We start from the raw sequence: 14,483 nt of genomic DNA, 5'->3' as shown, positions 1-14,483 counted from the left end.
ACTTATTGTCGATCCTTTTTTACTATAGAAGATTCCTCTGTCACATGCTACCTGGTATGATAGGAAGTAGGATTCTGGAGGGAGACTGTCTTTTATCTATCCATAAAGCATGACCTGTTCTCACCTACCTGCGAAGCACAAGGGATAGAAAGGATCTGTTGCTGCTTGTGGAAGACCCCAGCTCTAAAGGGTGCTAGGAGTCCTGAAGCACTGGGGAGAATCACCTAATTGTGATTGGACTTTATTTATTTTGAAGTATGGTGAGCACCCTCCATACCACCCACTCGGGTTTGATGTCAGTACCTTGCGCTGAGGCTGTTTTGACACTTGCTCTTGCTGTGGTACTTGTGAATGCAAGTGTCAGATGTTTTAAAAGCTCTTTCTTTGTTGTTGCTGTTGTTGAACCTTCATAACCCTGAGGGGGCACAGTTCCTTATCAGATAGATATCAGTGGTGCAAAGCAGGACTAGCTGTTTATTCTTCAATGAAATCCTGGGTGGGAGGATCAGGTGTGAGCTGTTCTCAAAGTCTTACAGAGCTCACAGTTTCAAAAGCAGTAATCTTGCAAACTGAGGGTGTACAAAAAGTAATGATGGAAAGCAATCCCCTAGAATAATTGCATTTAATATAAACATGTATTGAGTGCAGAATGTGCATGATGGTTTCTTGCCAGGATGCACTTAATGGCCCAAGAAGTTGTGACTGAACTTCTTGATTACAGTCAATAATCCATTCATCATCTTCTCTAAATGTGTCTGTCTTGTTTGACATATCACTAAGTTGTCCTAGGCATAATCTCAGAATTAATGCTCATGGAGTTGCTTAATTTACTTCATGTAAACAACCCGGGTACTCTTTACAGTCCTATTTTTCCCAAAGGAAGTTTATTAATTAGCTAGCCAGTCTGTAACCACAGTAAACACATTTGTGCAATTCTTGGATGATGTATTGACAATTCCTACTGCCATATGTGGTCAGTTTGGTATTCTTCCTTATTTTGGAGTAATGCAAAGTTCATGGGAAGCTGGTAATGGACAGTGCCCTTGCAGAAATTTGTTGAAGTTTGCTCTGGTGTGGTTCTGGGGCCCTTATGAGGTGCATGCCTGGGAGGTAGGCTTTCAGAACTGCCCTGGCTCTGTCAGGCACTGCGTGTGCCTTTGGAAGCATTCCAGTGCAGCTGCTAATTGGTGTCCTGCCCCACGGCATCTGCGTTCAGTACCTCATGCTGGTATTTAAGTGCACTACAAAAGTAGAAAGCATTTTTATATTTGGCCTCTCTTATTCATCCTCCAGATAAGCAGACAGAATTTTTGCTGGGAAGAGAAGGGAATGGCTTTTTTGTTTGTTTGTTTTTACTTGGCTTGCATCTCTTGGGGATCTTTATTTTTAAAAGTTTAATTAAGGAGAAAGAGAAAAAAGGATGAGCACACTGTGGAAACCCAGATAGCTGCACTGACAGGAAGTTGCATGAGGGTTTTTAGAGCTGGCCATTAGGAATGCTGTGAATTGCCTGGGACTGTGAGTGCAAACAAAGTAAGGTATACGATCCATACCGCACTCCAGCTGGAGCCTGTGCTATGCGCAGGAATGTGCAGCGGCGCAGGATGCCAGGGCTGTCCTGGCCAAGCCCGAGAGCCCTGCTGGCCTCCTCTCCTCTCCCTTCCCTGCCCTTCCCCCCGCCGCCTTCCACATTCTGAACTGATTAAAACAGAGGAAGTAGCACGTTGAACATTGGATCTGGCTCGAAAATCGAAGTTGTCTTCTCGTTCACAAGGAATGGATTGTTTCAGCTTGTTGTGTCACTGCTGCTGGAGAGAAGGGAATTTTTTTTTGTCTCTGTAATGTTTGATACTTGAGGGAAAACAGCTGGAACTGAACATACTGGATCAGATGCAAAACGAAACGGGATGCTGGGGAATATGGACTGAACTGTATATCTGAAAAGGTCAGAGTTTTCCCTTGGTCAGTGCTGGAGGAATGCTCTGTCCATCTTAACTCGAGCCTCAAGAGCCTTAAGGAGGAGTGTAAGGAACAGGGAGGAGAAAGGGAAGATTCTGTAGCTGTGGCAGTCAGTGAGTGAGGCAGATGAGGTCTCCTCCTTCCTTTCCTTCCCATCCCTTTCTTGTGCTGCTGTTTTTGATTTTCTGGGAATACTGGGGGGGAAAAAAAGAGAAGTCGTCAGTGACAGCTTCAGTTTGGAAAAGCTGTTTATAACCAGGTTTAAATAGTGAGTTCTGAGATGCCAGACAGACCAGGGACTGACTAAACCACGGGAGCATAACTGGTATGGTAAGAAGAACCCTGGAAAAGAGCCCTGCCTGAAACATACTGGAAGAGGACGTGGAAGTAGTTATTACACAATGCATATGAAGAAAGACAAGGGCAGGAATGCATTTCGGTGCCTAGGATCTTACGTTGAACAGATTTAGAAATCAAAATGGTATGTCATGCTTTCAGAAAAAGAAAAAGAAAAAAAAAGAAAGAAAGAAAACTCTCAGTAATTTAAATGTTTCTGTCTGACCCAAGCTGAAAATATAACACCAGTTACAGAGCTGCATTGACTCAGCACAGCAGATGAGCTGGGTTAACTTGACTTGAAGGAGCAAGCCATGGAACTGCTGCTTTATTAATATTCCCTTTGTTTCTTTGCCAGTCAAGAGAACAATCCGATGATGAAACAGAGGAGTCGGTGAAGTTTAAGAGGTTGCACAAGCTGGTGAATTCTACTCGCAGAGTCAGGAAGAAACTCATAAGAGTTGAAGAAATGAAAAAACCCAGCACAGAAGGTAAAAAGCAATGTGGTTAAAACTGTTTGTGTGAATTCATGTTTCTGTTGACAGAGGACAGAAAGTGGAGGGTTGGGGGAGGGAGGGGTGGAGTAGGGAATGGTAGGAACAACTGCCTTGTCTATTGTGCATGCCTTAAGTTAGTGAATTTTTAGGCTTTAGAAGGAGGAAAGTGACAGCCTAGAATGTGGTTTCTGCTGATATGGTATTCTCAGAGCAGCACTGGAGAGCCCCTCATTAAGAGATCAGAAGTTGGCTTGTTTTATGCCCCATGCTGGGGAGGGAACGAGCCTGGGAGCAATCCCGGCCGGCTGCCCCACAAGCTCAGCAAGGAGGTAAGTGGAGCTATTACCACACTGCTCCCTCCTCCCAGGCCCTGGGTGGCACACAGATGAAGCTCCTGCTTATTTTGGGAGGGCAGCAGCTGGCTGGTGGTGCAGTTGAACTACATGGCATCACCCTGTGGCAAATATACAGAACCTCTATCAGACATTCTTGTGGGATAGAGGCTGCATTGTGGCTTCTACTTCCAGGGGTTTCTGTCTGCAATTTGGCATCTAAATGAGCCCTGCTCCCTACAGAAAGGGGGAGAGAAGGGAGGAGGAGAAGGGTGGGGAAAGGGAAGCAGAGTTCAGGCCCTGGGAACACGATGCTGCAGAATTAACTCCGGATGACCTGTATGCATGTGTGAGCACTCAGATTAATGGAGCCTGATCCTCAGGAGCCTCTCTGCACAGCTATGCTTGAGTCCTCCCTGGAATTGTGGGCACCTCTCTATGTTGGTGGCCTTCCTGGCATCATATGTCAATTCCCCTCAGCTCTGCAGTGAGCTGAGCAGCATGATGATTCTTCCCTAGTGCATTTAAGGAGAACACGTGCATCTTGAGTATGTGGCAGGAAGCTGCTGGCAGATCTGTGACCTAGCCTGCCTCTCTTACATTATGGTTGGTGTTACTGGCTAGTGTGGAAGGCACAGCCTGTCTAGAGCTCTGGAATGGGCAGCTGTCTCTGTCTGGAAAGGTTTTATCACTTCATATGGTGAGCATAAAGCCCAGATACCTTGGAAACAAAGATGAGGATTTTGAGATGGGACAAACAAAATAGGACTGGTTTTCCACTGCTCTGGGGAGAGATAGCCTTCAGAGAAGCCTGTCCTACCTCCTCCTTCTCTCCCCAGGGATCTGGGAAAAGCTGCAGGGAGCAATCAGGAGGAGGCTCCAGGGATGTGAGCAGACATAGGAGCAGGCACCTCAGGGACTGCTGGGCATACAGATGCCTTGCTGCAGTTGGACCAGACTTTTTCTTCAGCATGTTACTTATCTGTCTTGCTCTCTGTATCCTCTCTTACAGTGCTTCATCTCCTTATTTCCTTTCTCAACCCTCAGTCTTTCACTTAAGTGTGCCACTCCTTCCAGGGCTTTTATTTCCTTAGAGTTTTTCCACCCCTACCCCTGCAGAAAAAGCATTGAACTAGCAACTGTATTTTTAAAAGTTTGTTCTCCTTCCTTCTTTTCCCATCTGCTGTCTGTCTTCTCTAGCTCTAGGCTTCTCTGATTAAATTATCTGTAACTCTGAGTTTGTACTTATCTATCATTCTGGAGTTTCATTGTAGATTTACTCTTAAAAAACTTGATAGCAGGACCAATTAGTGCTAAATAACAACACGGATTATATATTATATGTATTATAACTTCTGTATAACTGGAAGGCACCTTAAGTAGCCAGGCCTTAGCAGTAGATATCTGTGACTTTTCTGTCAGGAAATTCAACACACAAATTTTCATGCGGTAAATTAAAAATGCTTTTAATTTACCCAATCTCTCATAATAGAGGTCTGTATTCCCAATTAGATATGTCAGAGAGCCCTTTGACAGGCTATGCAAGATGACAAAAAATAGGGTGATCAGGTTTGAGATTGCTGTCTGGCCTTCTAAGTTACCTGCAGTTGACTGGATTGATTTTTGAGCTGTTTGCTGTGGTTCGTTGAATCTGTGTAATGCATATGAAGTAATGTGAAATCATAGGTGACTAGGTTTTGGGGAGTTGGCTATAATATTTGAATGAGTAACGTCATTAAAATTTAAACAAATTCATTAATGTTCAACAGACTTTAGTATAGTATAAGAGTAGACTTATTTTGAAAACTGACACACAGTTTCCTGGAAGAAAGATCCTGCAAAATCCTACTCAAAAATTTCTTCACAAAGAACAACTTTGCTGAATTTCCCTTATGAGCTCCTGTAGATTTTAAAGAAAAGTACACTAATCTCAGATTCTCCTCCCACATTTCTGTTGCTGATTGTGTTATCACAATGAATGCACATTTGGCCAAGCTGATACTCACTAGAATTTGCCAGTATCTGAATCCATATGTATTTTGTCTTAATCTGCTCCTTAGTGAGCCAAATAACTGAAACTTCCTAATTCCTGGGCACCATTCTTATATAGCACTTAAAAATGCATCACATCTACATCTGTGTCATTATGGCTTTGTGTCATGGACTCACTCCAAATAACATCTGTTACAGTGTTGACACACAATGCATATTTTACAAGCTGTTTAAAAACATATTTACTTAGTGGACTAAAATTGTTTATCAGTACATAGTCCCAGGAGAAAGTCTATTTTCTGTTCAAATTAAGATGTAGAGGGGGAGAAGCACAAGCTGGACAGTCCAGGGAAAGTGGTGTCAAAACAAGACTCCAATCTATAGACCTGCCCCAATAAATTTCTAAAGAGTGAAAGTTGCATGCCAGATGTGATCCACTATCTCTTCAATGTCATGATGATCCTTATCATAGTAAAATAGCATCTTAGGTTTCAACAAATATATTTTAGAAATGTTTTGCCAACAGAGTGAACTGAAGGTGAGGCAGGAATCCTATACAGGGCTGCTAATCTGTCACTGTGAAAGGTGTCCCTTGTTATTGAATGAGCCTGTTTAGTAAATTGTAGGTATTTTGGTAACAGTTCAAATTTTACTCTGCTGTAAGACTGTGGAAGCAATCAAAGATGAAGGCAAAGTTATGTTATTAAGACATTTATTTTGGCAAGAAATAACTACAGCTACATTTGTGTGTGTATGTGTGTCTGATACAAAGCTAGGAATGCTGTGGAATTTGTCAGGGAGACAGAGGAGGATGTGTACTTTTTTTTACTCTAACTTTGTTACTGCATCTAAAACCTGTGCCTATACTTTGCTCAAAAGAAAACACCAGAGAAAAGTTTCTTATATGATAAATGTTAAAAGGAGTTGCAGTTTGAAGTCCTTTATTTTCTTCTCTCCATTCCAAAAAGGAAACCTGGCTATCTGCCCATGTCCAGTACTTATGTTGCAAAATATTCCTGTGAAATATTTTCTGGAAAAATTTGGTGAAAACTAAGTGTTTCTTTCATTACCAGGACACTGTTGAAGTTGGCACATCTGCAGCTTGACCTACTTCTTTGTTTTTGCATCTGCTAAATGAATTCTATGTGATTAAAACTGGTGTCTCTTCCCCCATCAAAACCCCAGAACAATAAATTTCATCCTGGAGTTCAGCTCCATAACTTTCTGTGAAAAATACTCCTTTCTGCAGCCACAGGAGAACTAGGTATTGGAAAACTGGACCTGAGAGCTACTTATTTGGGTTTTAATACCTGGGTGTACTTCTGACCTTTTGTAAGCTCACTAGAGCTGAGCACCATATGCAAGTAACAGAAGAAAAACAAGAGAGACAGATCCCAGCTCCAGCTTTTAAGGGATTGTTAGTTGGAACATCTGTGGTCTTAGCTGCAGATGAAAGAGAGAAACTTAAAATAATGATGAGTTTACTTACAGGATGTTGTCTTCTGTCTATTAACTAATCCCACATTCTCACTTTACAAATGGAAGGAGCTGCTTCAAGTTTATCCACTCAAAAATAACTTCTGAGTAATTTACTTCAAAAATAGTTTTCTTCCAATTTAAGTGGTTGATATCTTGAATAAATACAGTAAGACTCCACAGGGAAACCTCTTAGAGAATTATGAACAATGACAATCATTGTGCTGCTTTTGTCCCCTGCAGGTGTAGAAGAGCACCCACTTGACAACTCTCCTATACTGGATGACAGATCAGCACTTTACTCTGGAGTTCACAAGAAGCAATTCTACTTTGACAGCTCCTGCGAAAAGCAGCCAGAGGACGACTCGGACTCACTCACTACTTCTCCCTCATCCAGCAGTCTTGATACGTGGGGAGCTAACCGAAAGCTGGTGAAGACCTTCAGCAAAACTGATAGCCGTGGTCTTATCAAGCCTCCCAAGAAACTGGGGACATTTTTCTCTTACCCAGAAGAGGAGAAGTCCCAGAAAGTTTGCCGCTCCTTGACAGATGGGGAAATGAAGAAGAGCCTCGGCTCACTGAGCCATGGGGTAAGTACAGAAAGCATTTGCTTTTATGACAGCAACAGGCACAAGCACCATCTTCTGGTGTCCCTGGAGGAGATTCAGAGTGTAAGGAAGCAGATCCGATTGAAGAAAATGGATACTAACTATTCCTGTTCCAGAGCTTTTCTTTGCCAGCGCCCTGCTAGGAAAGGAGCATCCCCCACAGCTTGCGACCTGCAATTGCTGCGGCACAAAACGAAAGGGGGTGGAGGTTGTGGCTTCCCAAACAGAAGGCTACGAGGGCGCACCTCTGTCAGCGAGTTCAATATCACCTATGTGGTGGAGAGAAGCCTGTACAGTCACCTCAACCTCTCACAGCTGGTGCGTCCCGTTACTGACAGGACCCTGAGCAAGGCCGACAAGCAGGACCTGAGGAGATGCCTGCTGGAGGAGGATGAGGAGGCCAAGAGGAAGTGGGCTGCCACAGTGGATCGCTGTACTAAAAGGGTTCTCTTGAGAATCCACCAAAAGTCTGTGAGTCAAAGAGTTGCCATGAAGGTGGTCTTCCAGTTTCTGTGAGGTTGCAGTGAACACTTTCTGCTTTGTACTTTCAACTAAAATTCAGTGCTTCTGCTTTCTTTGCCATTAGAAACTCTTAAGCACTGTAATGCAGGTATAAGGGAAGAGCTTGATAAAATCTTGTCAGAGAAGAGTTTTGTTGAGTCTGCCATTTCTGTGTGTACAGAATAACTCAGTGAGAGCGAGCAAATATGACAAAATTCTGCTTTAATTCACCTAGTGCAGAAGTAGAGGTCACCAGTGAACAGAGAAGGTTTGAGATGCTACAAATATGTTCTTTGTGATGCTTTGGAAGTCAGTGTTCTCTTCAAGAGGTAGCAAGAGATGAACAAGGTTTTCAGAGTAATAGAGTATTGTTACTTAACTGAGCTCTATTTCTCTTCAGCTGTCATTGCCTTAAATTGGCCCTTCCCTTCTCAGATTGCATCTCATCTGTTCACTCGCCCAGTCAGTATTCTCCCTTACGTACACAACTGCAGAAAGATAGAGAATTTGGCATTAGGTAGTCACTGCCCTCCTGCTTGCTGCTCACCACCACCAGAATTGTCACTGCTTCTTCTTCTTTCTAGCATGGAATGAAGGTGGTACCTTCCCTCAGAGCATTACAGAAAGGGATCAAGGGGTGGCCAAAAGAGGAAATTGTGCTTACAGGAGAAGTGTAAGTGATTTGAACACTCCAGAGGGATCCAAAGCTGCTTTTTGAGTATATGACCCAGTTTTGACAGTTCCATTAACCATGATTCTGAGTTTCCTAGGAACTTGCCTTTGGTGCCAGATCTCCAAAGCTGAGCCAGCTAGTCTGTTGTGTAGTTGACAACGTTCCCTACTTTAGTGGATGGAAACAGCAGTGCACCCATAACATTAAGCAAGATATTCCAGTGAACAATACAGTAGAAACAGCTTTTCCTCTTAAATAACAGATTTTTTTTTTTTTTGAGATGTCTCTGCTTAATTTCTTCTGATATAAGGTACAAGAGTGACAGCTGTGGTCTCCTTGAATAGCCTGTGGGAGGTGACCAAGTCCTCATGGTTCACTTTTTGCTCTTTGGCCACAAAATACAGGGAGGTTTTTTCTATCCAACACCATGAACATTCTCTCTTGGCAGCTTTACTGTTCCTTCTGCATTGACTGCTTACCCTGCCTGTCGCTGGATACTGTCTATTGCTACAGACATTGTACTCAGATGATGTTATTTTCCTGTAAGGATATTGCAGTTTTAGGAGAAACCTTGCTCATCCTTCTGTGGGTTGAATAATAAGGTTATCTTAAACCAAAAAGAATACTTGAGATGTTCTAGAGATGCCCCATAATGAATAATACCCTCTAAAACTGTCTTGGTAAATACAGATGACAGAAACAACTCTTTGGTTCTTCTAATAAGTTAGTCTTGTCTCGCCATAATAATTTCATTATGAAAACTATCTGCACTGACCTTTGCTTAATCACAGAGATACAGTTAAAGAAATTGACAGTGCTTTTTTGTTGTTGAGGAACTTCTCAGTCAGCTGCTTCTCCAGCCTTGTGTGAATGAGGTAAATGTTGGAGACCTGCTGCCCTTACTAACTTTTTCAGTGCATTTCCTAAAAATGCAAATAGCTGACAAGCTTCAACTAATGCTGCTCCTTCCTAGAAACGCTTAGTGTTTGTTTGCTGCAACCTCAGGGAAACTGCAATGCCTCTGTATTCAGTGGAACTGGTCACTCTGTCTTGCCTTGCCATTCATTTTTGTCATTTATATTTGTTTCAGTGGCCTGGACATGCATGAAATTTTCAAATGGCATCAGTTTTTCTTTTCTCCCAGAAGAATAATACTTTTGATTGCATGGCCATTCCATTGAATATCCCTCTCCTCATCCACAGACCTTTTGTTTGCTGCAGGATTGCCAGGGTCCCTACTGGAATCTGAAGATGGAAGTTAAATTTTACATGTATGGGCAGGTCCATAGTGAAACATCAATTATCCTTAATAAGGTGCATTTACTCAGAAGCTTTTAGCCAACAGTTGTCTTGCTCTCCAAGAAGACTTCTTTAGGAGGAGCTCTGGCTGGTTTGACAGACAAGTTGCTCAGAGCAGTTCCAGACGCCCTCTCTTCATTGATGGGATTACCATACGCTGTAGGATTAGTTATAATGGTTCTTCACAGAAGGACCAAATTACTCCTAGCTAAACATGCTGTGCTTTAGAAACTGATCTCACTACTTGTGGTTGGTCTCTAATGTTTTCTAAAAACAATTTTTAAAACCCATGCCATAGTTGCATTGCCTTCTGGAAAAAAAAAAAAAAACACTTAGAAAAAGTCTACATCACAGCATTCTCTTTAATGTGTGTGGAGCCTAGACAAAGCTGGCTTGGAGTTCCACTAGAGTTGTAGTAGGTATAAAAACTGTCATCCAAGTTTGCTGGGTGTAGCAGCAAGAAGCTATAAATAAAACCTTTTAAAAGCTATTAAGACCTTTTAAAAGCTTCTAAGTGGTGAACAGAAAGAGTGTTTACTTTAAAAGAATGAATTCTTATAATTGTTTATTAAGTGTCACAGTTTATACAGCTTGCTTCTTCCTAATAGATTAAGTGAGCTGGTACTTCTCAGGTGGTGGGTTTTCACTGACTCAATCCTTTGTAGGTCTGATCCAATACCTAATCAATACCTAATTGATTCTTAAAGGGTCTTTGAAGTTACTCTGTTGGGTAGTTCAGACCCTAAGAACTTTTAGTTCACAAGCGTTGATTTTCTGCCTCCTGTTTATCTCAGCTCTGACTCTGAAAATAATTCTTACAGCAGGCATCTGCCTGTCTTCAAAGCCACACTCAGAGCCCAGAGCTGAAGTTGTGCAAGTTTATTGTAATGGCCATACCTTCATTTCCCTGCATTGCCCCATGAGACTTGTGCCAAGGCCAGTTACTTGAGTACTGTGCAGCTGGTTGTTCATTGGTCAGGTTTTGTTACCTCTTAAAAAAAAATCTGAAAGTGACTAATCTGGAATCAGCTGAGTCTCTGGGGACACAATGCTTATGGATAGCTGAGTTGGGTTTTCCCTCCTCTTACCAAGGGCTTACCCTACTAGGCTTCCAGTGATTCCCTGTATTTCAGTGGAAATGCAGCCTATACCGCTATTCAGAAGGTAGGTTATTCAGTGCTTTAAAAGATTTAGAAGATTGGTGGTTCTCTGTTTCAGCGTTGCTGTGGACTTACTTATGAAGGCAGATGGGAGTGAAGAGATGGAGTTGCCAGCCCCTTGGAAAACTTGATGCATAAGATCAACAGTTTCCTCAGACCAAAAAGTCTTTTTTCTTTTTAAAAAGAGGAGTAGGCAGTAGATGACTCAACAGCAGCAGACCTTAGGCCAAGGAGTTGTCTCTGGAAAAGAGAGACTCATACTGCCTTGCAACAGATTTCCTGATTTATAATCTCTCATCCCTTTGTTTGTTTGTTTCTTTCCATTTTTGCAGACATTTGTATTTCAATTGGTGTTCTCCAAACTGCAGATGTTCTAAGTTAGCTAATTATGGTGATAAAACTATCTATCCTTGGTTTCTTGCAGAGAACCTGTAGCTTTGGAGGCTTTGACTTGACAAATCGTTCCCTTCATATTGGAAACAGTTCTGACCAAATGGTGAGTTTGAGAAGGTGCAGGCTTGAAATAGCATAAAATGAAATGCACAGTAGAGTTATAATAGACTGAAGTGTAATTTCGGTCTGTAATAATAGTTTGGTAATCCAAGAAAACAGAGCATCTTTGTTAACCTCAAACTTCCTTAGCTTTGAGAATAACATACCCGCCCATATCCACATGTGTATAAGTATTTATATACAGTATGTTCAAAGGTAGGAACAAGTGATCAAAGCACAAATCTGAGGGCACATCTGTGGCTATTCTTATATCTGACTTCCTCAGAGCATCACCCAAGGCAAAACATGTGCTTGCTATAATTCCTTGGTAAAAATATTTACTATTTGGAATGATGAGGCTAACTTCACTGAAGATCTGCAAATTATTTGCATGGAAGTCGTTATGTAAGAAGTTCATTATTAGTTTTCTCATTGTATCTCAGAGCTCTGGAGTAGACTGGGATCCCATTGCACTGGGTGCTGTGCAATTGATCTCAGAGCATTTTTGTATTTAAAAAAATACCACATCTCCCCTGAGAATTAATTCCATTTTATGTTAGTCATGTTGATCCCACTGTTACTATTGGTTGGCCTGTGGCCAAAAATAACAGAACAGAAATGAGCCAGAACATTATATCAAATGAAATTGCAAACATATTTTCTCCTTTTGCCCATATATTCTTTTCTTTTCTGTTTCAGAATTGGATTTGATAACTTTCCTATCCACTTAAATCAAGTCTAAATTTTCAACCATTTTGTATTGCCAGAATTATATTATTTTTTATGTCAGCTGAAGTTTTTGGGCATGTTTTTTGTTGCCTTATTTTTTTTAACATCATAAATTACCCCTAAATTTGCTGAATCTGTGGGTGGTTATTTTAGTCATCAATTTTCAACTCAGCAAACAAATTAACTTCTGAACTAATAGTGTTTATCTTTAAACATAGATACTTGTTTTGATCAGATTGATTTTAATGTAAGAAAGTGTGAAGTCTAGATTTATCCCTGGGAGCATCAGTAGTGGGAGAGATGCAGTGTACTAGATCAATACATGCAGATCAAAGCAGGTTTTTTTTTTTTCTTGGAAACATATAAATCCATTAGGTAGAACTTTTTTTCAAAATATTAAGCAAAAAGCTGTCACTAATTTATGGTAAAAGATGAAAATCACCAAGGAAGTTGTAATTATGAACAACTTTTAAGTTTAATTTCAGAGAAACTTCTTGTAAGAACATTGATGAAGTAGAAAACATACATGAATGTAGAAAAAAAGATAAATCTTTAATGTACAATATAGTACATTTATTTTAGGGTTTGCTAAATTCTTGTAGCGGAATTTAACTAGATCAGAAACCAAACTCAATAGTCAATCTCTCTGGCCCAATTGACTTTGGTCGTTTTTTGTGCTGTGATTTTTGGTGTACCCTTGCCAGTGGAAGGTGCTGGAAAACATCTGATAGAGCTGCATTGCTCAGTGGTTGCTGAAACAGAGTAGAACATGTTTAATGTCCTACCTGGACAATCTGAACAAGGGCTGAATCATACAAGTTTAGTAAAATGGCAGCTGATCCATGTTAACTGTGCACTTGTGATCAAAGTAAGTGCTCAGTACCTTGAGCTGGTTTAGAAAAGGTTAAGTGAATTCAAAGCAGCTAGTCTTTGTCCACTATATAGGCACCAGCTAATTTAGTTTGTCAGTACTCTGTTGTGTGCCTTAAAAAAGCAGTGCAAGTTTAACCTACCATGGTTGATAGATTTAGTACTTTTTTTTTTTTGTGGTGTTTGGTTTTTGTTGGTTTTTTTTAGGGTGAACAGTAAAACCACAGAGGTTAGCAGAATGCCTGTCTGAAAATAAAAAGTAAATTTAGGTAGCTAAATGTAGATATCCTCATATATACATAGACACAGAGATATATATTTGGCTATATCTCAGAGGTACCTTTATTCCTGCTAAACTAAATACACTCTTTGTAGTATTGAACAATATGAGCCACAACTACTGTTGTGTTAGAAAGGCTTAGCCTGAAACGTAGGGTTTTCTATCAGATCAAATACTTACTGAAATTCAAAGGATAAAGGCATCCTAACAGTCCTCAGCACATCCACACACAATACTGTCACAAATCAGGCCTTAAGAGTAAGCAACAGTGGACTGCTACAGTGGTTTGCAGAAGGTCTCAACAGTGAATTTGAAACAGGCAACAGGACAGTGTGCTGCTGTCCTGTCTGCCTGGACATCTCTGCACTAACTGATGGCTGAGGGAGAAAATGGCTCTTCTATTTTAAAGGCTTAGGCCCTGTTTTATTTTGCAGGGCAAAGAAGGAGATTTTGTTTATAAAGAAGTGATCAAATCACCCTCTGCCTCCCGTATATCTCTGGGCAAAAAGGTGAAGTCTGTAAAAGAAACCATGAAGAAAAGGATGTCAAAAAAATACAGCAGCTCCTTGTCTGAGCAGGTATGTAAGGTCTGCAGTGGAATCCACTTAATAATGTGGAAGTGATAATCAATATTGATTCCCACACATCAAGGCATCTCTGAAGAAATTTCTAACAAGATTATATGGTGTGACTTATTCCTATGTTCTTATAAAATCTCTCACTGTGAAATGGCTTCCTATAGATGCCAGTACCATGGAAAATGCATTTTCAGATTTTCATTTAAGTAGCTCATCAGAAGTCTGTCATTGATGGCATTACACACCTCAGTCTCTATTTCCATTTCTTTTCTATAACAATTTATTAGGGAACCAGCCCGTGACACAGGGTCATAGTAATATATTTAATCTGCAATTTACTCCCTAGTTTAAATTCCCAGCATAACTTCACATATACACTGCCTTTCTCTGCTATTACAGGTCTCTTCTCCATCATACCATGCCCTGTGCAGCAGCCCATTAAAACAAAGGCCCAGTCTAGTCAGAAAGGGGCATCTGTCAGAAGATTTTCCTATTATTCTTTCATTACAGATTTTTATAGTCTATTCTTAAAGGCGAACCTGTAGTATATTAGTTGTAAATTAGACTTTGAATTTCAGTGGCCTAGAAACAATTGCTGTCTTTTTTCCTTTTCCTTTAGTGGAGTGTCAAAAATCTTCGGCATTTGTTTAAAACCGGGCTCGCCACTTGGCTTGTGTAAGGAATAGGTTGGAGAGGCGCTG

General features: G+C 40.9%; 1 protein-coding gene across 8 annotated transcripts in view; it reads left to right on the top strand.

Annotated features, from left to right (window-relative positions):
* LOC102070476 (SAM and SH3 domain-containing protein 1) overlaps nucleotides 1–14,483 on the top strand; it is a 525,772-nt gene that overhangs the window by 497,755 nt on the left and 13,534 nt on the right. For 5 of the 8 annotated variants that reach the window (XM_014268593.3, XM_014268592.3, XM_074537562.1 and 2 more), the window contains 4 exons: nucleotides 2,654–2,786; nucleotides 6,836–7,671; nucleotides 11,258–11,329; nucleotides 13,639–13,782. In XM_014268593.3, coding sequence (XP_014124068.1) covers nucleotides 2,654–2,786; nucleotides 6,836–7,671; nucleotides 11,258–11,329; nucleotides 13,639–13,782 — 1,185 coding nt within the window. Of the gene's footprint in view, nucleotides 1–1,584; nucleotides 1,946–1,997; nucleotides 2,441–2,653; nucleotides 2,787–6,835; nucleotides 7,672–11,257; nucleotides 11,330–13,638; nucleotides 13,783–14,483 lie in introns of those variants that run through there. The other 3 variants (XM_074537565.1, XM_074537564.1, XM_014268596.3) reach the window with 3 other exon arrangements.

Source organism: Zonotrichia albicollis, chromosome 3, assembly GCF_047830755.1.
Source record: "Zonotrichia albicollis isolate bZonAlb1 chromosome 3, bZonAlb1.hap1, whole genome shotgun sequence".
NCBI classification, from domain to species: domain Eukaryota; kingdom Metazoa; phylum Chordata; class Aves; order Passeriformes; family Passerellidae; genus Zonotrichia; species Zonotrichia albicollis.
This window is presented reverse-complemented; position numbering and strand designations above follow the sequence as displayed.